The sequence below is a fragment of the Scyliorhinus torazame genome, chromosome 9 (genome assembly GCF_047496885.1).
Source record: "Scyliorhinus torazame isolate Kashiwa2021f chromosome 9, sScyTor2.1, whole genome shotgun sequence".
NCBI lineage: Eukaryota > Metazoa > Chordata > Chondrichthyes > Carcharhiniformes > Scyliorhinidae > Scyliorhinus > Scyliorhinus torazame.
In genome coordinates this window covers 48,018,834-48,042,189 of record NC_092715.1, presented here as the reverse complement: position 1 = coordinate 48,042,189, position 23,356 = coordinate 48,018,834, and the positions used below count along the sequence as shown (strand labels likewise).

General features: G+C 48.1%; 1 protein-coding gene across 3 annotated transcripts in view; it reads right to left on the bottom strand.

Annotated features, from left to right (window-relative positions):
- LOC140429171 (protein WWC2-like) overlaps window positions 1-23,356 on the bottom strand; it is a 334,080-nt gene that overhangs the window by 118,947 nt on the left and 191,777 nt on the right. For all 3 annotated transcript variants that reach the window (XM_072515837.1, XM_072515838.1, XM_072515839.1), the window contains exons 3-4: window positions 13,615-13,818; window positions 4,356-4,432 (exon numbers count right to left, since the gene is read on the bottom strand). In XM_072515837.1, coding sequence (XP_072371938.1) covers window positions 4,356-4,432; window positions 13,615-13,818 — 281 coding nt within the window. The remainder of the gene's footprint in view (window positions 1-4,355; window positions 4,433-13,614; window positions 13,819-23,356) is intronic.

Below are 23,356 nucleotides of genomic sequence, written 5' to 3'. Positions count from 1 at the left end.
GCCAGCACCTTGGCATCTACATTTAACACCGATATCGGCCTATAAGACCCACACTGCAGGGGATCCTTGTCCTGCTTCAGGATCAAGGAGGTCAGTATCGTCGGGGGCAAAGCCCCCAATCCCTTGCCTCATTGAAGGTTCTAGCCAGCAACGGGCCCAACAGGTCTACATATTTTTTGTAGAATTCGACCGGGAAACCGTCCGGCCCCGGTGCCATCCCTGCCAGCATGCTCCCTATCCCTTTGGCCAGCTCCTCCAGCCCAATCAGGGCCCCCAATCCCGCCACCAGTACCTCCTCCACCTTCGGGAACCTCAGTTGGTCCAGAAAGCGGCCCATCCGTCCCTCCTCCAGTGAGGGCTCGGACCGATACAGTTCCTCATAAAAGTCTCTGAAGACTCCTTTGATGCCAACCCCACTCCGCACCACACTCCCTCCCCTATCCTTAACTCCCCCGATCTCCCTAGCTGCGTCCCGCTTCCGAACTGATGCGCCAGCATCCGACTTGCCTTTTCCCCATATTCATAAATCGCCCCCTGGACCTCCCTCCACTGCGCCTCCGCCTTCCTGGTGGTCAACAGGTCGAATTCGGCCTGGAGCCTACGCCTCTCCCTCAGCAGTCCCTCCTCCAGCACCTCCACGTACCTCCTGTCAATCTCACCATCTCCCCACCAGCCTCTCCCTCTGTTCTCTCCTCTCCTTGTGGGCCCTATTGGAGATCAGCTCTCCTCTAACACCGCCTTCAGCGCCTCCCAGACCATCCCCACTCAGGCCTCCCCGTTATTGTTGGCCTCCAGGTATCTTTCTATGCTTCCTAGGACCCGCTCGCTCACCTCCTCGTCCGCCAACAGCCCCACCTCCAAGCGACACAACGGGCACTGGTCCCTCTCCTCCCCAGCTCTAGGTCTACCCAATGCGGGGCGTGATCCGCAATGGCTATCGTCGAGTACTCCGTATCCTCCTTTCGCAATCAGCGCCCTGCTCATAACAAAAAAGCCGATCCGGGAATAGGCCTTATGAACGTGCGAGAAGAAAATTCCCTAGCTCCCGGCCTTGCAAATCTCCAAGGGTCCACCCCTCCCATCTGGTCCATAAACCCCCTCAGCACTTTAGCCGCCGCCGGCCTCCTACCCGTCCTAGACCTGGAGCGATCCAGTGCCGGATCCAACACTGTGTTAAAGTCGGGGGGACTTTAACACCGTGTTGGATCCGGCACTGGATCGGGCCATTATCAGGCCCCCCACTTCCAAGTCCGGGATCCGACCCAACACGCGCCGCATAAAACCCGCATCGCCCCAGTTCGGGGCGTACACGTGGACCAGCACCACCCTCTCCATTTGCAGCTTACCACTTACCATTACGTACCTGCCTCCATTGTCTGTCACAATGCTCGACGCCTCGAACGACACCCTCTTTCCCACCAAGATCGCGACCACCTGATTTTTGGCATCCAGCCCCGAGTGAAACACCTGACCTACCCACCCCTTCCTCAATCTTACCTGGTCTGCCACCTTCAGGTGTGTCCCCTGGAGCATGACCACATCCGCCTTCAGCCCCTTCAGGTGCGCGAAGACCCGCTTAACTGGCCCGTTCAATCCCCTTACGTTCCAGGTTATCAGCCGGATCAGGGGGCTACCTGCCCCCCCTCCCCCGCCGACTAGCCATAATCCCTTCTCGGCCAGCCACGCGCCCGCGCCCCACGCCCAGCCCGTTGGGCGCAGCTCCTTTTACGCCCAGTCCCCTCACCCCCGACTCGCGCCTCCCCCTCCCCCGCGGGGCCTCACCCTCCCCCGCGGGGCCCCATCCCCCCTACCGGCCATCCACCCCCTACTCCATTTACTTGCCCCCCCTCCAAGAGCCCACCTGACAGACCCAACCATAACAGTGCCCAACCCACCCTAACCACTCACAACGAACCAAAAAGGAACAAGAACAAAGAACCCCCCCACAAAATGTAACACAACAACAACAATCCCCGACCATCCCCACGCCCAACCCCCCCATCCCGACCCTCAGTTTGTGTCCAGCTTCTCGGCCTGAACAAAGGCCCACGCCTCCTCTGGGGACTCAAAATAATGGTGCCAGTTCCTGTAGGTGACCCACAGATGCGCTGGCTGCAGCATGCCAAACTTCACCCCCTTCCTGTGCAGCACCGCCTTCGCCCGGTTGTACCCGGCCGTCTTCTTCGCCACCTCCGCGCTCCAGTCCTGATATAGTCTAACCTCCGCATTCTCCCACCTGCTGCTCCTCTCTTTCTTGGCCCACCTGAGTACGCACTCCCGATCAGCGAACCGATGAAACCGCACCAGTACCGCCCGCCGCGGCTCATTAGCCTTGGGCCTCCTCGCCAGCACTCTATGGGCCCCTTCCAGCTCCAGGGGCCCCTGGAAGGACCCCGCTCCCATCAGCGAGTTTAACATGGTGACCACATAGGCCCCCACGTCCGACCCCTCTAGCCCCTCCGAGAGGCCCAGGATCCGCAGATTCTTCCGCCTCGACCGATTCTCCATCTCCTCGAACCGTTCCTGCCACTTCTTGTGGAGCGCCTCGTGCGCCTCCACCTTTACCGCTAAGCCCAAGATCTCGTCCTCGTTATCTGAGATCTTTTGTCGGACCTTGTGGATCGCCACCCCCTGGGCCGTCTAACTCCAGCAGCTTATCAATAGAAGCCTTCATCGGCTCCAGCAGGTTTGCTTTGACCTCCCTGAAGCAGCGCTGGATAACCTCCTGCTGCTCCTCCGCCCACTGCATCCACGCTGCCTGGTCCCTGCCCGCCGCCATCTTGCTCTTCTTCCCTCGCACTTTCTTTGGCTTCACCACCACTTTTTTAGTCGCCCCGCTCCTGGTCCAAGCCATACACTGTCGGGGGAATGTTGCAGTCTTCTTCCCACACCGGGAAATGTCGAAAAAAGTCCGTTGGGGGCCCTGAAAAGAGCCCAAAGGTCCGTTCCCAGCGGGAGCTGCCGAACGTGCGACTTAGCCCTGCATAGCCGCAACTGGAAGTTGTAGGGACATAAACATGACCTCCATTTTTTAACACTACTATGGGCAAGTACTGCCTTTCCTCATAGGAACTGAAGGGAACATCAGCCCACCTTCCGACTCCAAAATGTCCTGTGAGTCACATGCAACAAAATACTTTCTCCTCACTGGCATGCACAACTCTGCCAACAAACTCAGAGCATCAATATATCACACACACATATAAATGGACAAATGTACTCTGGGTAGAACCACAGGCTCCTAGCAGGAAGCCATGTTTGAAGAGAGTCAGATTTTGAGAATTGGGACAATGGTTTGGCTCTATTTCTGATCTGTGGAACCACTTGAGAAATGCAGGGTTGCTGCATTTGTTCTTGTAACTTAATCCGGTAGAGAGGTAATTTTTCTCTTTTTAAGAAGATGTTTGTTTTCAATGGGTTAACGCCTCTATTCATTCAGAGTTAGGAATCTTTAACTTAAATATTTTGTGGAAAACCATTGCCCCTGATTCCCAAGGCTGCAGCTTTATTGTGGACACAGACAGGACTGCAAGGAAGATGCCAGAAGCAGCTAAGTTCTGGGCTTTTAGGGCGGGGGGGGGGGGAATTAAGTGATCTGCAAAGTGCATGGGGAGTATTTGGTGGCGGGCTGGGTTTTGGAGGACAGATGGCAGAGAAGAAATTGGGAGGGGGTGGGGAGAAGTGGGTGTTGCTCCTGAGGCACACTGGACACTCTCAAAATGAAGTGCCTTTGCTCTCCTATCTGTCGTTTTTCATTTCTTACAGAAAAACAGCCTGCTCATTCCTTCTCACGCTAAGCATATTATGGCTAGGCTTATTATCCTGGTCAAAAGCCTTGCTAACAGACCAAATTGACCTTTAATCATTTAGTGACATGTGACGAGTGGGCTGCCAACATCAGCGCTTGCCCACCTACCGTATTTTGGGGTCATCTCAGGAGCGAGCTACCTACCCGACATATCTTATCTGCTCCCTGCTGAAAACTCACAGGGGCAAGTAAGATCTAGCCCTGAAGGAACTGGCTAGTACCGGGGCTTGAATCACATCTCTATCCGTGTCAATGCAAAGCTACTTGAAACTGTACCTCTGCCAGGTAAATGCCACATGTGGAACTCATCCAGAACATTTTCCCCTGGGAATATTTAAACCTTCTGGGAAACAGGTTTGGAGATTTGATGAATATCTCAGGTTACAGAAAGTCAAGAAGCCAAAGCTGAACTTTGAAACATTTTTGGACTCCAGCCTATAAAGCGTCAGCCAACTAATTACAATAACAAGGTTTGAAATGGCCGCCTTACGACTTCACAGTTAAACCTCTGTTCAAATCAAATTTCTTCAGCATCTGCTATTCTTACCCGAACCTTCGTGGTCGATATCTCTGCCTTAAGGATATCAGGGTCATACTTTGTGCTTGATGAAGATCCTGAGAACACTGTAAAATAAACAGTGAAAATAAGTTTGTTCCAGAAATTGTAACTTTACTCGTACGTTCAACTTAGCAGAAGCCCACTCAATTTTACAGATGTGCAACAGTCTTTGTGGAAATAAGAAGAATACTGTCACATAGAATATGGGCAGTAAATAGCCCATTCCCCTGGCAACCAGAGGTTTGAGTAATCTTAAGAACAAGACCAACTACCAATGCTGGTGGTCAAAGGTGTGGAAGCCAATAACCGCATTATAAAGAGAAGCATTTTGTGGTGGCAGCGGTTTGCTCCAATTTTGATTCTGGCACCTTCTATCACTGCAAACTGAACCTTGCCAACACTGGCAGTACATGGATGGGTTGGTTTGGCTTGCTTGTTGGAGGAAGTTACCTCACATGAGTTGTAGCTACAGGGGGGTAAAATAAGAAAATCCAGAAGACAAACTAGGTTTCTCCTGGGTGATCACAACCTTATATCATTTGGCAACCAAGCTCATTAAAACCAACCTCATCATCCATGCATCATTCCAGTGAAAACCCATTTCCCCAATCTACATGGAACAGGATAAAACAAACTCTGACTGTTGAGTTCCATTCTGTTCAAATGCAGGAATGTGAAACCCTGGGGATCATACCCTTAAATTCCTGAGTGACTCTGACAGGCAAGATTCAGTGCTAGCAGTGCACTTTTGGAAAACTGTCCCTTTGTATGTTCGGGAAACAACAATGGCCGAGTCCGATTTAAATGTACATCTCAGGTTTGTTTTTGTCTGACAATGGGGGTAGCATACTCCAACTCACTCACCATAACTTTAATGGAGAAACTGGGCGTGATTTTCAATCCAGGGTCGGGAAACTGGCGCCCGGATTATTGCAGGTTCCCCACCCTGTACTGTGTCTATCTGCAAATTCCCGTCTCCTTATTAGACCGGGGACGAGTTTGGCGCGATTCCCCCGCCCGCCAAAACCCCGGCGCTGGAGAATTCGACAGCCGGCGGGCGCGGGATTCACGCTATCCTTCGGCGATTCTCTGGCCCGGCGGGGGGTAGGAGAATCCCGCCCCTCAACTGTTTACAATCTATATAAATGATCTGCAAGTAGGGACAGAGTGTAACATAGCAGAATTTGCGGATGACACTAAAATAGGTGGGAAAGGAGGCAAGAGGAGGTAAAGATTTTATAGGCGCATATAATAGGGTCGGAGATTGGGCCAAAATTTGACAGATGCAGTTTAATATGGATCAGTTTGAGGTTATCCATTTTGGCTGAAAAATAGCAAATTATTATCTAAATGGAAAGCAGATTCAAAATGTGTCTGGCCAGAGGGATCTGGGTGTTTTTGTTCATGAATCGCAGAAAGCCTGTGTGCCGTTACAAAATGGAGTAAGAAAGGCAAATGGAATGTTCGTGTTTATTGCAAAAGGACTGGAGTATAAAAGTAGAGAAGTATTGTTGCAATTGTATAGGGTGTTAGTGAGACCACATCTGGAATAGTGTGTCGAGTTTTGGTCTCCTTATATGGGGAAGGATGTGGTGGCATTGGCAGCAGTTCAGAGGAGGTTCACCAGATTGATTCCAGAGTTGACGTATGAGGAGAGATTAAACAATTGGGCTTATACTCGCTGGAGTTTAGAAGGATGAGAGGCGATCTGATTGAGGTAAAAAAAATACTAAAATGGATTGATAAAGTAAATGTAGACCAAATGTTCCCCTTGTGGGGCAATTGAGAACAAGGGGTCACAGATATAGGCTGAGACGCGGTCCATTAAAACTCAGATGAAGAGTGACTACTTCTCGCAGAGGGTGGCGAATTTGTGGAACTCGCTGCCCCATAGTGCAGTGGAGTCCGAATCATTAAATGGTTTCAAGAGAGAGACAGAAACATTTCTGATAAAAATGGGTTAAAAGGGTAGCACAGTGGCGTAGTGGTTAACACCCTCGAGGGTATGGGTTTGGTCCTGGCCCTGGATGGAGTTCACACATTCTCCCCGTGCCTGCGAAGGTCTCACCCACACAACCCAAAAAGATGTTCAGGGTAGGTGAATTGGCCACGTTAAATTGCCTCTTAATTGGGGGAAAAAAAATTAGGTACCCTAAATTTATTTTAAAATACAGGCTAAAGGGATATGGGGAATAGATAGGGAGGTGGCCTTGAGACCAGGGTGAGATTAGCTATGGTCTGACTGAATGGCAGAACAAATTTCTATGTCCAATCCTATCAACACTATCCTCATTTTCTGTTATCAAGGGGCGAAATTCTCCGACCCCCCGCCGGGTCGGAGAATTGCCGGGGGCTGGCGTGAATCCCGCCCCCGCCGGTTGCCGCAGTCTCCGGCATCTGAGATTCGGCGGGGGCGGGAATCGCGCCGCGCCGGTTGGCGCCCCCCCCCCGCGCGGTTCTCCGGCCCGGATGGGCTGAAGTCCCGCCGCTAAAACGCCTGTCCCGCCGGCGTAAATTAAACCACCTACCATACCGGCGGGACAAGGCGGCGCGGGCGGGCTCCGGGGTCCTGGGGGGGCGCGCGGGGCGATCTGGCCCCGGGGGGTGCCCCGGCCCGCGATCAGGGCCCACCGATCCGCGGGCGGGCCTGTGCCATGGGGGCACTCTTTCCCTTCCGCCTCCGCCACGGTCTCCACCATGGCGGAGGCAGAAGAGACTCCCTCCACTGCGCATGCGTGGGAATGCTGTCAGCGGCCGCTGACGCTCCCGCGCATGCGCTGCCCGGAGATGTCATTTCCGCGCCAGCTGGCGGGGCACCAAAGGCCTTTTCCGCCAGCTGGCGGGGCGGAAATTCGTCCGGCGCCGACCTAGCCCCTTAAGGTTTGGGCTCGGCCCCCAAAGATGCGGAGCATTCCGCACCTTTGGGGCGGCGCGATGCCTGTCTGATTTGCGCCGTTTTGGGCGCCAGTCGGCGGACATCGTGCCGTTTCCGGAGAATTTCGCCCCACATCTTTTATAATAGACTCCAGTATCTTCCCCACTACTGATTTCAGGCTAACTGGTCTATAATTCTCCCTTTTTTCTCTCCCTGCCTTTTTAGATAGTTACATTTGCCACCCTCCAATCTGTAGGAGTTGCTCAAGCATCTATAGAATTTTGGAAGATGATCATCAATGCATCCAATATTTCCAGGGCCACTTCCTTTAATACTCTGGGATGTCACATGTCCGGTGCTGACCGAATAACCCATCCATAAAAGCAGAGAGGGGTGTCTTTGGAGTTCGGGAGGGGGGTTGTTGAGGAGAGTTGAGAGAATGTGCTGGACGCCTCCCCCCGCAAGTTGCAGTTGATATAATTATGCTGAACCAGGCTGCTCCCGCACAACTGATCGCTGTTCTGGAGGCTTCCTTTCCCTGTCAACATGGAGCCCTCTCACAAACGGTCGCCATCTTAAAAATGTTGCCAAGAGAAAGAGTAACCAAAAGAGCAACTTAATTCAAATGTGTACAGGAGTGTTGACTTTTAAAGGTGAGGTGAGATTGACTGCCCTTGTCCTCAGAACAGCATGTTACATAATGTAATACCAAAGAGCCCTCGGAAAACTGAAGGCAATGGGGATCAGAGGAAAACCTTTTCCTTGGCTGAAGACACATCTGGCGGAAAGAAAGTTACTTGTGATTGGTGGAGACCAATCATCTCAGCCGTAGGAAATCTCTACAGACTTCTTCAGGGCTGCGTCCTTGGCCTAATTATCATCAATGACTTCTCTCTATCATAAGGTCGGAGGTGAAGTGTTTGTTGCTGATTTTTCAATCTTCAACTCCGTCTATAATCTCTCAATAATGAAGCAAACCTTGCTTACTTGCATTTGGTCACCAAAGGAATCGTGGCTTGGGCTGATAAGAGGGAGGTGACTAGGGCCACGCAAGTATCAAGCAATGACCATCTTTAACAGGGGTGAGCTTAACCGCTCCCCCTTGGCATTCAATGGCTTTCCCTACAGTATTGGGACTGAGATGAAAACCAATAGATCACAATTACGTGTAACAGGTGATGTATGCCTTTCATCAGAATCCAGCTGCCAATGCAAACTTTTAAAATTGATTCCCATTTTTGTACCTGAACCATTGTGAATGATAAATATTTGCTTCAGGGAAGAAGGGCATTCTACATCCACCGGCAATGCACTGCAAGCAAGACTAAATTCAATCTCAATATCAATCACCAGGCAATGTACAATTCTATTACCAGCAGACTAATGTGCCCTTCTCCCTCTGAGAATAATGGATCATTTTAAGGAATGTAACTCAGGCATTTTATTACCAACTAGAGACCCATAAATCACATTTACGCAGGCTACCTTGAGAAACTACAAACTGATGGGATTAGAATTAACTACGGCTCTCTGTTAATTTTTCTCAGTAGTTTTCCAATGGATTACAGCACATTCTTGGTTATAGGAACATACCAACAATGAACAGCAGTATGCCACTCGGCCCCTCGAGCCTGCTCTACCATTAATTTTTAGATTTTGTCTTAATATTTCATCTTCAGTAGTTTTGATTCAGTGCAAATACAGAACTTGAACAGTGCAAGACATCTCAGACCATCTCCATCAATTGAACTACGTGAACTATTTCAGTGTGATATGAGCGTTTGGCACAATCAGATTATGTGTTCTTTCTTTCCATTCGTTTTAATTTTGAGCCTGCATTAGCCGTCAGCGTAAATGGCGACGCGAGCACAAAATCCTGAGGGAATCAGGGGAAAAACTGATACGAAATACATTAATTGACGCAAAATGGTCATTTTAAGTCAGTCAGGTGGGGTAAACACCCCCTCAATTAATCAATATGGATTTATAGCAATGGGCTGAATTCTAAACCCCGTGCCGCTGGTAGTGGAGTTGCGACATTAAGACCCAATTCCATCCTATTAACGGGTTGGGCACCATATTATCTGGGCCTTGTGATTCATAGAATCCTTACAATGCAGAAGGAGACCATTTGGCCCTTCGAGTCTTCGCCGACCCTCCGAAAGAGACCCTACCTCGACCCAATTCTCCATCCTATCCTGTAACCCCATAACCCCACATAACATTTGGACACTAAGGGGCAATTTACAATGTCCAATTCACCTAACCTGCACATCTTTTGACTGTGGGAGGAAACCGGAGCACCCAGAGAAAACCACGCAAACCTGGGGAGAATGTGCAAACTCCACACAGACAGTGACCTGAGGTTGGAATTGAACCCAGATTCCTGATGCTGTGAGACAACGGTGCTAGCCACTGTGCCACCGTGCGGGCAAGATTTAGTTCTGGTCCTGACAAAGATGTATTTGATGATGTGGATCTTGCGATGGGCCAAGTGGGTAACTCTTAAAGGGAGTTGTCCGTAAAGTCCATCGGAGGGCCACCCACCCCCTCACAATGCAAGATCTGCTTTCCGCCACCAGACTCCACCCCCCCAACCAGCCTCCCACCAGAGATCCCCTAATTAAAGAGACCCCCAACAGATACCTTAAATAAAGAGACTCCCAGAGATCTCTAAATAAAGAGGTCATCCAGAGAGCCCCAGAGGCCCGTAAATAAAGAGACCCCAAAATAAAGAGACCCCCAGAGACCCCTAAATAAAGATCTCTTTTTTGAGGGAGTCTCGGAGGGAGGGGGGCTCTTTAGTTAGGGAGTCTCTGTAGGGAATGGAGAATCCTGCCTAGGGAGAATTCACCCCAGTGTAAAACCAAATATGTAAATCTGAGAAATAGAGATGATTGGGGGATCCATTATCAAAGATATGTGCAAGTTTTAGGTTTTGTGTTTGCAATCTTATGTTGCGGTCAAATGTGACCTCAGATAGTTTGCCTTAATTGCCAATTAATGGCCATAACAACTACCGGCTTCCCCTTCCGACCACAAGCTGGCCTCCAGGAAATCGATTGGGGGGGTGGGTAACTGGCAGATTGGTCTTGGATTGCACACCCAGCCGCCTCTGATTCCACTCCCATGTAGCATTGAAAATCCTGCACATAGAGTCCACGAACTAGTCTTGTCCCTATACAGCCAGACTCTCTGCCCCTGTGGCCACTAGCTACAGAATGTAGCAGCCTCCCTGAACAGGCGCCGGAATGTGGCGACTAGGGGCTTTTCACAGTAACTTCATTGAAGCCTACTCGTGACAATAAGCGATTTCATTTTCATTTTTCATTCATGTTGAGTGTTCACTTGCAGTCTTAGAAATGGAATTCCTGGTTCAGCCATTTTAACATGAAACCTGTTTTCTGAAACCCCCCTGGACATCATCAGGAGTAAACAAGATGGGTGGCAGTCCTTCAGATTTACTCAAACTTTTTCAGAATAATTGTTTGGAATATTTTAAAAGTCACATTTTAGTATTTTTCAAATGCATGTTATTTTAGGGACCAATTTGTTTTGTTAAAGGAGGTCCAATAGTTTATATATTATGCAGTTACAGTTCAGGGCAGCACTGTGGCACAGTGGTTAGCACTGCTGCCTCACGGCGCCGAGGACTTGGGTTCGATCCTGGCCCTGGGTCGCTGTCCGTGTGGAGTTTGCACATTCTCCCTGTATCTACCTGGGTCACATCCCTACAACCCAACGATATGCAGGATAGGTGGATTGACTGCGCTAAATTGCCTCTTAATTTGAAAATTTTAAAAAGATGTAGTTGCAGTGCACAGTCTTCACAAAGCTGATACATTGGCAGCATGATTGTGCATATTTGTGCAATAGATCTACATGTTTTAAGGTTAAGGAAGCCAAGAGGAGGCAGTGGCGTAGTGGTAATATTGCTGGACTAGTAATCCAGTGACCTAGAGTTATGTTCTGGGGACGCGGGTACAAATCCCACCATCCGAGATGGTGAAATTTGAATTTAATTTTTTTTTTAAATCTGGAATTAAACGTCTTAGAAAAAGGTGTTGATTGTTGTAAAAAACCCAGGCTGGATTCTCCGCAGCCTCGCGGCAAAATCGCGGTGAATCGATGTTTGCGCGGGGATTGTGCCGCTCTCGCGATTCCTCGGAGAATCGCTCGCACGCGGATTACGTGGCACGGCGGGGGGGGGGGGGGGGGGGGGCATTGACAGAGGCTCCCCCAGCGATTCTCCGGGCAAAACTGGCCAAATTACCGATGGCATGGTTCTAACCAAGTATTGGCCGTCGGGAACCTCGGGTGACGGCTTCGGACTCATGTCGAGGATCGAGCGATGTGGGGGGGGGGCCTCATGTGCGGCCGACGCAGCAATCAGGCGGCTTGGATCGACGGGCGCGTGCCATCTCGGGGGTGGGCCTACATTTTCGATGACGGTCCGCGGTCCGAGTCCACCATGGCGCACTGCGCGGCCGCTACAGGCTGTTGCCGTGCGCATGCGCGGACTCCCGACTGGACGTGCGGGGGCCGTTTCCTCATCCAGATCTGCGAGCAGCTCCCCGGGACCCTGCTAGCCCCCTGCTAGCCTTTTTTCAAGAAAGCCAAGAGTGAAACGCCAGTGTGGGGACATAGCCCCATTTTTGGAGAATCCAACCCCCCATCGGGTTCACTAATGTCCTTTAAGGAAGGAAATCTGTTGTCCGTACCTATGTTTCCAGATCCACAGCAATGTGGTTGACACTTAAATGCCCTCAGGGATGGGCAATAAATGCTGGCCCAGTCAGTGACACCCATAACAAATATCTTAAAAAGTGGCAGGAACAAAGAACATGGTTGCTTTCCTAGAAGTTTAGCTCAGGTTCAAGAAAATGGGAGTGAGACTTTTTTTAAAGCTATTTTCTTTCCTTACTTTCAACAGGGCTACAATGTCTTTCAGGTTGAGAGCGAATGCGGCGGGATTGTTCACAGACCATTGCCATTACTGTTATGTATCCAGCTGTGGAGAGTAGTTCAGGATGGTATTCTTTTCTTCTCAATCTGATGTTCAAGTTCTTTCATTACGCTGTCCCTCCCTAATTCCATAAGCTTTTCTAAACCAATAATCCTCTATGAAGTATGCATTCATCCAACCCCAGCCTCTCCTGCACCTCTCACACTTTTTGCTCCACCACTGTTGTCTGTGGATTCAGTGCCAGATTCTAAACTCTGGAATTCTGTCACTCAACATGATTGCTCCTCTACCTCCCTCTCCTTGTTTAAGCCCCTTCTTAACACCTATCTCTTAGATTAAATATATCTACTTGTTTTAAGGTTAGGAAAGCCAAGGGGATCTCAGTTTCTTTTTATCAGATTGCACTTCTCTGGCGAACCTTGGGACATTTTCCTATGAGGTCTTTATGAGTCTGAGGTACTTGACCCCGTATGACACGACTGTGTGAGGCTGAGTTACTTGGCAGTATATTACAGGACTGTGTGAGTCTGAGGTACTTTGTCCTGTATTACAGGACTATGAGGCTGAGGTACTTGGCGGTATATTATAGGACTGTGTGAGTCTGAGGTACTTTGTCCTGTATTACAGGACTGTGTGAGGCTGAAGTACTTGGCTGTATATTACAGGACTGTGTGAGTCTGAGGTACTTGGTCCTGTATTACAATACTGTATGAGGCTGAGGCACCTTGGTCCTATATTACAGGACTGTGTGAGGCTGAGGTATTTAGCCCTGTATTACAAGACTGAGGGAGGCGGGGGGAGAGATTTGGGGGTCTTGATTGAGAGGCGTCAGGGTGGTGTCCAATGTGGAAAGGGGCCCTGGAGGGAGATACCCTCCCTTTCACACCCAAGGGTGACCTGCCCGTCTTCTCCTCCAACCCTGAACTCCTGCCAAAATTGGCTACCTACTGGCTTGAACTGTGTTGAGCGTGGATGGGCCTCCTGAGAAATTATATGAACACTCTCCCCTCCAACCTACAAACCCATCAGTAGGGGACTTAAAATTCTGTCCACCGTGTTCTGGGATTCTTAATTACCATATTTTTCAATATCCATTGAGGGCATCCACTCCAATATAGAAGATAAGCAAGTTTCTAAAGGCAAAGATTCTCTGGAGACACTCTTTTAAAAACTCAGTTATAAACATCCAGTAAATGCAGCACATTCCAGAAGCTCTGTAATAAGCCATATATAAGTGCCATTGTGTAAGGTTTGACTATTATAAAGTGTGCGTCACTGGTAATGTTTGGTTGAAGTACATTCAGTTCATGTGCATGGGGGTGGGGGACTTTTATCATCTGGAAGGTAAACTAGGAACACACTTTTAACAGGTATCGACTGTCCACTTCTTCTGTCTCGATACTTACAACTGGTTCGTGAACTGGACTTGTCCTTCCAGACATCATTGAGGCGCATGTACTCGTCAATGGCTAGTGCTAGTCTTTGCTCTTTCACTTGGTAGAGTTCCTTCTGAGTGCTGAGCGCGTCCTGTGCAACCATCAGGTAATCCTTCAGCATTCGCTCCTGCTCCTTCCTCCATTGTGCTCGTGGATCCTCTAATTGGGTGGTTTCTGAATGGTCAAAATTGATACATTATCCATCAGTTCAAGATAGCACAGGCTTGACGCTGGGCTGAAAGACTTATCAAAGTCTCCATCATTCTAACTCACAAACATCTGTGTTCTAGTCCATTTAAACTCAGGAATATTGGTTACATTTGCCCATCATCCCAACTTAGAACCGGAGCTTTAGTGTTCCATATTCTTTCAACTTAGACTCATACATAGCATGTAGTAAAAGAATTGTGAAGCACTTTACAGGAGGGATACCAAAGAGGACACCAAACAAAATATTGTACTTCCCCTGTACTTTCCAACTGCTTTTTAGGGCAATGTGTTATCTTAAGGTATTCTAATCCTGTTTTTGTATCCTCTATCCCAGACATAATTTCCTGCCAACAGTTCATCAATGTTACTCAAGAGGTCCGAATGATTAGCCTTTGAGTCTGCCCTCATTTCTCACCTGCTTGCCTCGTCACAATATCCCAACCAAGATTAGATACTCACTCGGTGTCATTTTAATGTTTGGCAACCATTTGAATGGGCGATAATGGATCAGCCACTCCTTGTACATCCCGCCAAAGTGAAAGCAAGGAAGATCAGGCCGGTTGTATAATAGGCCACCTATCCCCAAATCACCCATTTTACACTATTGCCAAGAGTTAAAATAATCCAGGGCGCGTGGAGGATAATGAGCACAATCCACTGATCCTTAGCATAGCATCACCCACATTACCAGCACCTACATCACTACCTGGTGATCACCTACTTTAAGGAACAGGATGCTTCTTCCTTCAGTCAACAGGCTGTGCTATTAATATTCTCTATAAAATTTATAATCCATCTCAACAAATATCAAACCAGCTCCCTCGCTCCGCCACCAGCGGGGGGCTGGAGCATTGGAATTATTCCCTGCTGCCCGATTCTCCGCCGCATCGGGAACCCTGGGCGAAATTCTCCTACCCGCCCCGCCACATTTCTGCCCCGACCGGCTGGCGGGAGTCTCCGTAACACAGGCTGGTCAATGGGGTTTCCCATTGTGGGGCAGCCCCATGCCGTCGGGAAACCCCCGGGCGCCGGCACAACGGAGACTCCCGCCGGCGGAGAATGACGCCCCCTGCTACCAGCAGCTAGCGACAGAGAATTTCACCCTCAATTTGAGGGTGAGCAATGTGGATCTGAAACTTGTCTCATAAATGTAATAAAAAATTCTTCTTATAAATGTAATTAAAGGCAGTATTACAAGGGTATGAAGACAGAGCTGGCGAAAGTGGAATGGGAAAATAGGTTAAAATGTAAGATGGTAGAGAAGCTGTGGCAAACATTTAAAGAGATATTTCAAAGCTCTGATCAAAGATAAGTTTCCGTGACAAAGGATGTCTCCATGAAGGATACACCATCTGTGCTAACTGAGGAAGTTAGGATGGTGTCATGTTGAAATAAAATATGTACAATTCTGCAAAGGCAAGCGGTAGAGAGATTCATTTTTAGGTTTTAATGGCATCAAGGGTTATGGGGACAAAGCAGGAATATGGCATTGAGATAAAGGATCAACTATGATCATACTGAAATGGCGGAGCAGGCTGAAAGGGCCGAATGGTCTACTGCTCCTACTTTCTGTCATTCTATATTTGTAGACCGGAAGATTGGGAAGACTTTAGAAACCAGCAAAGGATGACTAAAACAAAGAGAGGAAAAGTGAATACACGTGTTACATTGGCAGATTTCCAATCCTCTGGGACTTCTCCAGAAATTAAGGCTTCTTGGAAGATTACTACCAGTGCATCCACTACCTCTGTAGCTACTTCCTTTAATATCGGAGGATGCAACTCCTCAGTCCAGGGGATTTATCGACATTTAGCCCCATTAGTTTCCCAAGTACCTTTTCTCTAGTGATTGTTATGGTATTTATTTCCTCCCCACTATTTGTCCCTTGGTTATTTAGTATTTTTGGAAAGCTATTAGATCTTCTACCATGCAAAGTATTTATTTAACTCCTCTGCCATTTCCATTATTATTTCTCCAGTCTCATTCTCTAAAGGACCTATGTTAACTTTGGCCTCTCTTTTCCTCTTTATATATTATAGATGCTCTAACGGTCTGTTTTTATATTTCGTTCTGATTTACCTTCATAGTTTATCTTCTCCCTTTTTTTTTTGGTCAACTTTTGCTTTTATTAAAAACGCTTTCCCAATTCTCTGACTTACCATTAATCTTTGCCACTTTATGGGTGCGATTTAACTATATGGGAACAAAGTCCCATAGTGAATACTGTTTCCTGGTGCTCAGAGCGCTGAGAACCACAACGCTTTTAAACGGCACTCAGGATCGATAGGGGGCCTCAGCAGGGAACACGTGACTACGGCCGCACATAGCCCCGTTTTCTGCACTGAGGAGCAATGTAGCGAGAGATTGGGATGATATTTTAAAATTAAATCCCGATCTCTGGAGACCCGACGCGACCCTCCCCAACATCTGCGCAGGGCACCCCTGGTCCGATTGCCATGTTGCATAAAATGTCAGCACGGCACCTTGGCAGAGTCTCTGACAGCTGGCAGCGCCACCTGGACATCTTGGCAGTGCCAGGCTGGCACCCAGGTGGTACTTCCAGGGTGCCAGGCTAGCACTACCAGGGTGCCCGGATGGTACCAGCAGTGCCAGGGTACCATCCTTCCCAAAGGGCATGCACCTGGGGGCCTCCTGTCCCCTGGGAGACTCCTACAAGTGCCGTTCCATCTGGTCCCTATTTGTGGAGACCAATATTGAATGGTGCTCACCCAATGTCTCTGAGGTGAAGGGGATAGATTCCAATGCCTTGGGAAACTACATATAAAATTGAGACTCGATGCCTCACTTTAATATGCAGATTTGTCAAAAACTGTGCTGCCCATTAACATTGCAATGCCTCACAGGATCACATTAGATCTCGCGAGGCATTGCGAGCTGGGTTGATCCCAGGAGCGTGATCTCCTGGCTTCTATCGGCCACACTGCGCCATGGTGAACAGCTTTTCCGACACAGCGTGGCCATTCGAACGTGCCCTATATATTCTTTCCTTTAGATTAATATTATCCTTAACTTCCTTGGTTAACCGTGGTTAACTTATTCCCTTCCTAAAATCCTTTTTGCTCACTGGGATATATCTTTGTTGTGAGTCCTGAACTATTTTCATAAGCTTCCGCCATTGCTGATCAACCATCTTTTCTGCTAAACTCTTTTCCCACTTCACTCCAGCCAACTCTTCCCTCATTCCATTGTAATTCCCTTTATTGAACTGTTGTTTCTGTACCAAGTTTCTCAAACTGAATGCTACATTCTACCATGTTATGGTCACTATTTCCTAGGGGATCATTTACTTTGAGATTGTTTATTGAAGCTGCCTCATTACCCATCACCAAATCCAAAATAGTCCGATCCCTGGTTGGCATTCACAACATTTTTGTGGGGGAATTGTCCGAGTACACTATGAATTCTTCCTCATGGCTACCTCTGCCAATCTGAATTTCCCAATCCACATGAAGATTAAAGTCACCCGTGGTTCATGTACTGCCTTTTTTTTTTACTTGCCTTCATTATCTCCTGATGTATTCTCCGTCCTACACTCTAGCTTCTTTTAGGGGGCCTACAGTCTAAGTAAACACTTTGAAATATTGGAAATCTGAGACAGAAAATGCCAAGAAAAAAAAACGACTGGGAATAGACTGCTGTTCCATTAGCACCTTGAATATAGGAAAGATGGGTGATCATTCCAGGTCCAGCAGCCGCTGGTTCTGATGAAGTACCATCATTTAGAGTGTCACCCTTTCTGAGTGTAAATACTGGTGGACTTGCTGCGTAGTTCCAATATTTTCTGATTATTACGATGGAAACAGTGCAACAATGATACGCATTCTCTAAGGATGTTGAACAGCATCACAGATTGTGACACACATAGTTGCGACTGTGACAAGTTTCAGAGCATCGAGAACCCCTGCACACTAAATTGGAAGCATTTCCCTGCCCCTTGCACAGTGCCATTGTCATCTCATTTATTTTGCTCACTTCTCCAAAAGCGGGAGCCTCCACCGGCATCAGGGCTGTAAAATAGAAAAGGCCATTTGTTTCCCTTCTGAAAGCCTGTGTTTCTCTGTTGCAATTAAGCGTTTCTCGTGTTAATTAAAAATGAAAGATAACTCTTCAGCTCATAGTACTGAAAGAGACCTTCCCAAGATCACCATGGTTCAGTGACTCTCTACATGCTGCACAGTCATGAAATTCTATCAGTGTGCTCCATTTAACTTAACTGTTTCTATTTACAAAGAGGTATTCGCAATTGGCTCTCTGGAGCTGAATATAATGGGTTTCAATTAAAAGTGGCACAAGGGAGGTAATGTGCCAACTTTCCTAGCAATTTCAAGTTATTCACTCTTGATTGTTTAATCAAACGATTCTTCATTTTTTCTAGCCTCAGGTCGGCTGAGGTCCCTGTTGATCAAACAGTGCTCTTCATTAAATCTCCCGGACAGTGAAGCAATAAGAGAGGCAGCAATCAAAGCAGCATTACTTTGCTCATATGTTAGACACTTTTTGCTGAGTTCAGAGATTCTGGAAAAAAGGGACTGTACTGAAACAGAGACCAGCAACTTCTACCCATACCTTTTCTGACACTAAGATGCAAATTTCCACTATGATGAAGAGACTCTCCAAGGTGGCAAGAAACGTGGATATAGCCAGAAGCTCGGGCCCAGATTCCCGCACGTGGGGTTTACGGTAGCGGCTGGGCATTGAAATCACCAGCTGCCTCCATTGATGTGGGATGTTGGTAGGCGAGGAGTGTGAAACCTGAAGTGTGCAGATTAGCCTAGGTATGAGGATGTCTGAACACAGTGGATTTATTTTTGTTAGCAAGATACCCATTTGGCAAGGTAAGGTACGCCATTGGGTGAGGTCAGGCACCCTTCGGGAGTGCATGATTGTGTATAAATATGCATAAATGCATTGGAACTGTCAAGCTGTCAAGAAACTGTCAAAGGATACTCGGTGAGTAGGCATGGAGGGCATAAGGACATGCAATGGTGGGTGAGGGAATGGGTGGCATGAGTTAGCACTGAGTTGGCATGAGGGTATACAGGGCTATGGTATTATGAGGGGCTGTGGATGGTGGTAAATGAGGTGGCACAGCTTGACTTGGATCAGGCATGTGGACTATGTGGGGGTGAGGGGAGGTGAGAAGACAGGATTGTTTATTATTTTAATCTTTCTTAAAAATAACTTAAACAAAACACCAGAGGCAGGCCTTTCACCTAGCCCACCACCCCATCTGACAGCCTCCCCATCCGACAGCCTCCAATCAAGCCCGACGCCCCAGAACAAAAATCCCAACCGAGAGCAGAGAGATTTATCTGTCTCTTCTCTCTGCGCGCTCAACCCATGAGTGGAAATCTGGGCCCAAGTTCCTTTCACCCAGGCCCACTAACCTACATTGACTGCCACTGCCTTAAATTTAAACTTCGCATCACCATGTTTCAATCCCTTCAAGGCCTTATCACTCCTTATCTCTGTAATCTTCTCCAGAAATATAAACCTCCACCCACCCCCACCCCCACCCCCCTCCCCAAGTTTGGTTCCCTTGACTCCAGACTCATGCATCACTCCCTACCTTCCTTCACCCCACCAATGTGACAGCTGCCTGTGCCCGATGCTCTGGAATTATGTCCCTAAAAGCCCTCCTTTAGAACATAGAACATACAGTGCAGAAGGAGGCCATTCGGCCCATCGAGTCTGCACCGACCCACTTAAGCCCTCACTTCCACCCTATCCCCGTAACGCAACAACCCTTCCTAACCGTTTTGATCACTCAGGGCAATTTATCATGGCCAATCCACCTAACCTGCACGTCTTTGGACAGTGGGAGGAAACCGGAGCACCCGGAGGAAACCCACGCACACACGGGGAGAACGTGCAGACTCCACACAGACAGTGACCCAGCAGGGAATTGAACCTGGGACCCTGGCGCTGTGAAGCCACAGTGCTATCCACTTGTGCTACCGTGCTGCGCTCCTCTTTTACATCTCACCCTCTCTTCCATCAGGATCCTCTGTAAAGCCCATGTCTTTGGCCAGGCTATTTGTAATCCCTTCCTGTCCTTTTTTTTGGTCACAGCATCCATTTTGTAATGACATCACTGAAGTGCTGGCTGTTTTGCTCAGTTATCTTTGCAGCTCTCATTGCTCGCCACAATGTGAGTGGAGATCCTGTAACAGCTGGTGGAAGTTATTAGCTGTTTCTCAGTTGGTAGCAGTCTGCCTCAAATCACAATCAGGTTCCAGGTTCAAATCCCAATTCAGGACTTGAGCCCAAAAATCAAATCTGAGGAAGTGTCGAGATTAAAAAAGGAAAAAAAAAATGCTCGAAATGCTCAAAAGACCTGGCAGCATCGGAGGAGAGACAAGCAGATGGGCAGGATTCTCCGTCCGGTTACGGCAGCGGGATTCTCCAGTCCCGCTGTCGTGAATGGGAGATTTGGGTGAGCGCCAAATTCTCCATCCTTCCTAGCAGCGGTAGCGGGGCGGACACGGAACGGAGCCGGCCAGAGCTACCGTTTCAGGTCAATGGTAACCCTTCATCAGATGAGATGTCAGCCGCGATTCTCTGTTGTGAGTCCGCCTCTACCGCTGTAAGCAAAGACGAAGATTTTGGAGCGCTGTTCGCTGGTGGCGGGTTTCTCTATTCTCGCCACTTGTCAATGGGATTTCCCACTGAAGCCACCCCATGCCGCTGGAAAACCACTGGTAGGGGTGCGCCATGGGTGGGGAATCCCACAACCAGCGAATGGTTGGAGAATTCCGCTCATTGTCAGTGGATGCAGTGTTTAACTGAGACCCCACCTACTCTCTCAAATCGCTCTCCCTGGTGTCTTGGCTAATATTCATCCCCAAATCAACAGCATAAAAACAATCAGATTATCTGACCATTTTCACATTGCGGCTTGGGGGAATTTGCTATGTGTAGCTGCTGTGTTCCCTACATAGGGGCTGGTTTAGCACACTGGGCTAAATCGCTGGCTTTTAAAGCAGGCCAGCAGCACGGTTCAATTCCCGTACCAGCCTCCCCGAGCAGGCGCTGGAATGTGGCCACTAGGGGCTTTTCACAGTAACTTCATTGAAGCCTACTTGTGACAATAAGCGATTTTCATTTTCATTACAGCTTTGGCTACAATTCAACAGTACTTAATTGGTTGAAAAGAACTTTGGAGAGATATCTGGTGGGTTTGAAAAGTGTTCCACAAATGCAAACCTTTTCATTATTAGCTTCATGGGGACCACCTGCATTCCAGAAAGTGTCAATGATGGGTAACCCTCTGTCATCAAAGGTTTGTCTCCATCTAAAGTACTGATGGACAACCAATGGTCAGGAAATGAAGGTAATCAACAAACAAGTGTAAATGTTAAACTGTTTTCACAATGATTGTGCAATTATTTATCACTGCACAGTTGCAGTGTACATTTAACAGCAACAACTGCAATCTCAATATGGTCTTGATGATCACTACTGAACACCAATAACTTTACTGAAGTACCTTGTTTCTTCTCTCTCTCGTGTTATGTGTCATTTGGTAAAACTATCTCCAACTGAGCCTCCTAACAGGTCAGGAGGTCGGGGGTAGGGGGGCTGAAAAGAAAAATAACTTCAGAATGTATGCATGTGTTGAGGGAGGGAGAGAAGGAAAGAAGGGTGGAAGGGAGAGAGGGAGAAACTTGCATTTATGTAGCATTCATCACAATGGCTGGACGCATCAAAGCGCTTCACAACCGATTAAGTACATTTTTCTTGAAGTGTAATCACTGCAGTGTACAATAAGAAGTCTTGCAACACCAGGTTAAAGTCCAACAGGTTTCTTTGGAATCACTAGCTTTCAGAGCGTAGCTCCTTCATCAGGTGATTCCAAATAAACCTGTTGGACTTTAACCTGGTGTTGTCAGACTTCCTACTGTGCCCACCCCAGTCCAACGCCAGCACCTCCACATCATCATTGCAGTGTAGGCAACATGTACTGTGATGAACGGTTACTGTAACACTGTACCCTTGTCATCATGTAAGGTGATGTCCCCTTTAAGACCGGGCTTGGAACCCGAGGGAACTCCGCCTCCGCCCATCTGGGAGCCGTATATTAGGGGCCGCCTTGTGGGCAGTGCAGCAGTTAGCACACGTCTCGGCACTAGTCTAGTTCTTAGTTTATTAACGCCTTCTTTACTGTTTACACTCTAAGCGTCGTTATTGAGGGTACCACATGTACACAGCAAACTTCCTCAAACAGCTATGCGACAGTGACCAGATAATCTGTTTATGTAATGTTGATCATGGGATCAAGATTGACCAAGGGATTGGGCATAGCTCATCTCCTCTTCAAAATAGTGCCATGGCATCTTTGAAATCCATCGACGCAGACAAATGGGCCGTGGTTGACATCTCAACCAAAAGATCACACACCTCCAACTGTGCAGCGCTCCCTCAGTACTGCACTGGAGTGTCAGCCTTCACTTTTATACTCGAGCGCTGGAGTGGAACTTGAAAGAAGTAACTTGCGACTCAGAGGCGAGGGAGCTACCAACCCAGCCACCGCTGACATGATTGAAGAGGGCAGCATCAGGTAAGGACAGGGGGGTGCTCAGGTGTTGGGTCCTAAAGGTTTTCACACTCAGGCCCTCGTTAAAACCTACCCTTGTGGCCAGGTTGTTGGCGATTCACTCTTACATGTGTCAAATTTAATTTGATAGTGCTCCTGTGAAGTGTGCTTAGGTGGAGGTACCTCCCGCACGCTTTCTGAAACAGATTTAACCAAGTCACATCAGGCATCACAGCAACACAACCCCCCTCAGACTCCAATTAATATAGAACCAATGTGTGTGCCTGCCCACTTGTAGAGGGAGCATCGGGATCCAAATAGTATACAGACTACTATTTACAAAAGGCGCTCGCTCAACATGGTTCCTGTCTTTTGAGTTTCCAGTAATAATCCATAATAATAATGGTTAGTTGTACTCCCTTGATACCAATTCCGTGCCTCGGAGCCCTGGCCACAGCCAAGGGGAAGAGGCAGAACATTTTGCCATGAAATCTGATCAGGAGCAGCTAACGCGCCACTTCCTGCGATTGTTCTGAAAATTAACAATGAATGAATAAATTAGTAGCAATGTGCAAACGATTTTGCAGACCCTCCCTGGAACAAGCAGCCCATACAATGATTCTGCTGACTGATTATTTTCCCAAAGATTATGTAAGAGACAGGAAGCAGTTAATGCAGTGTCCACAAAGTGCTGGAATCAGATATGAAGTGTTGGGAGGGTGGGTGGGTGGGGGTAGATGCTTCATTCCATGGATTCGAATTTTCATACTCACCTGTCTGTAGCACACAAAGTTTAACCCCTTTGCTACAATCTATCTATAAGTTTCCTTATACAGGTCACATTTGAAATGGTATAAAATGTATTGCAATATTTCGGGCAGTAAGGATTGTTGTAGCAACTTCACCATTCAACGATTTGCAACAAATTGCACCAAGAATGCAAAA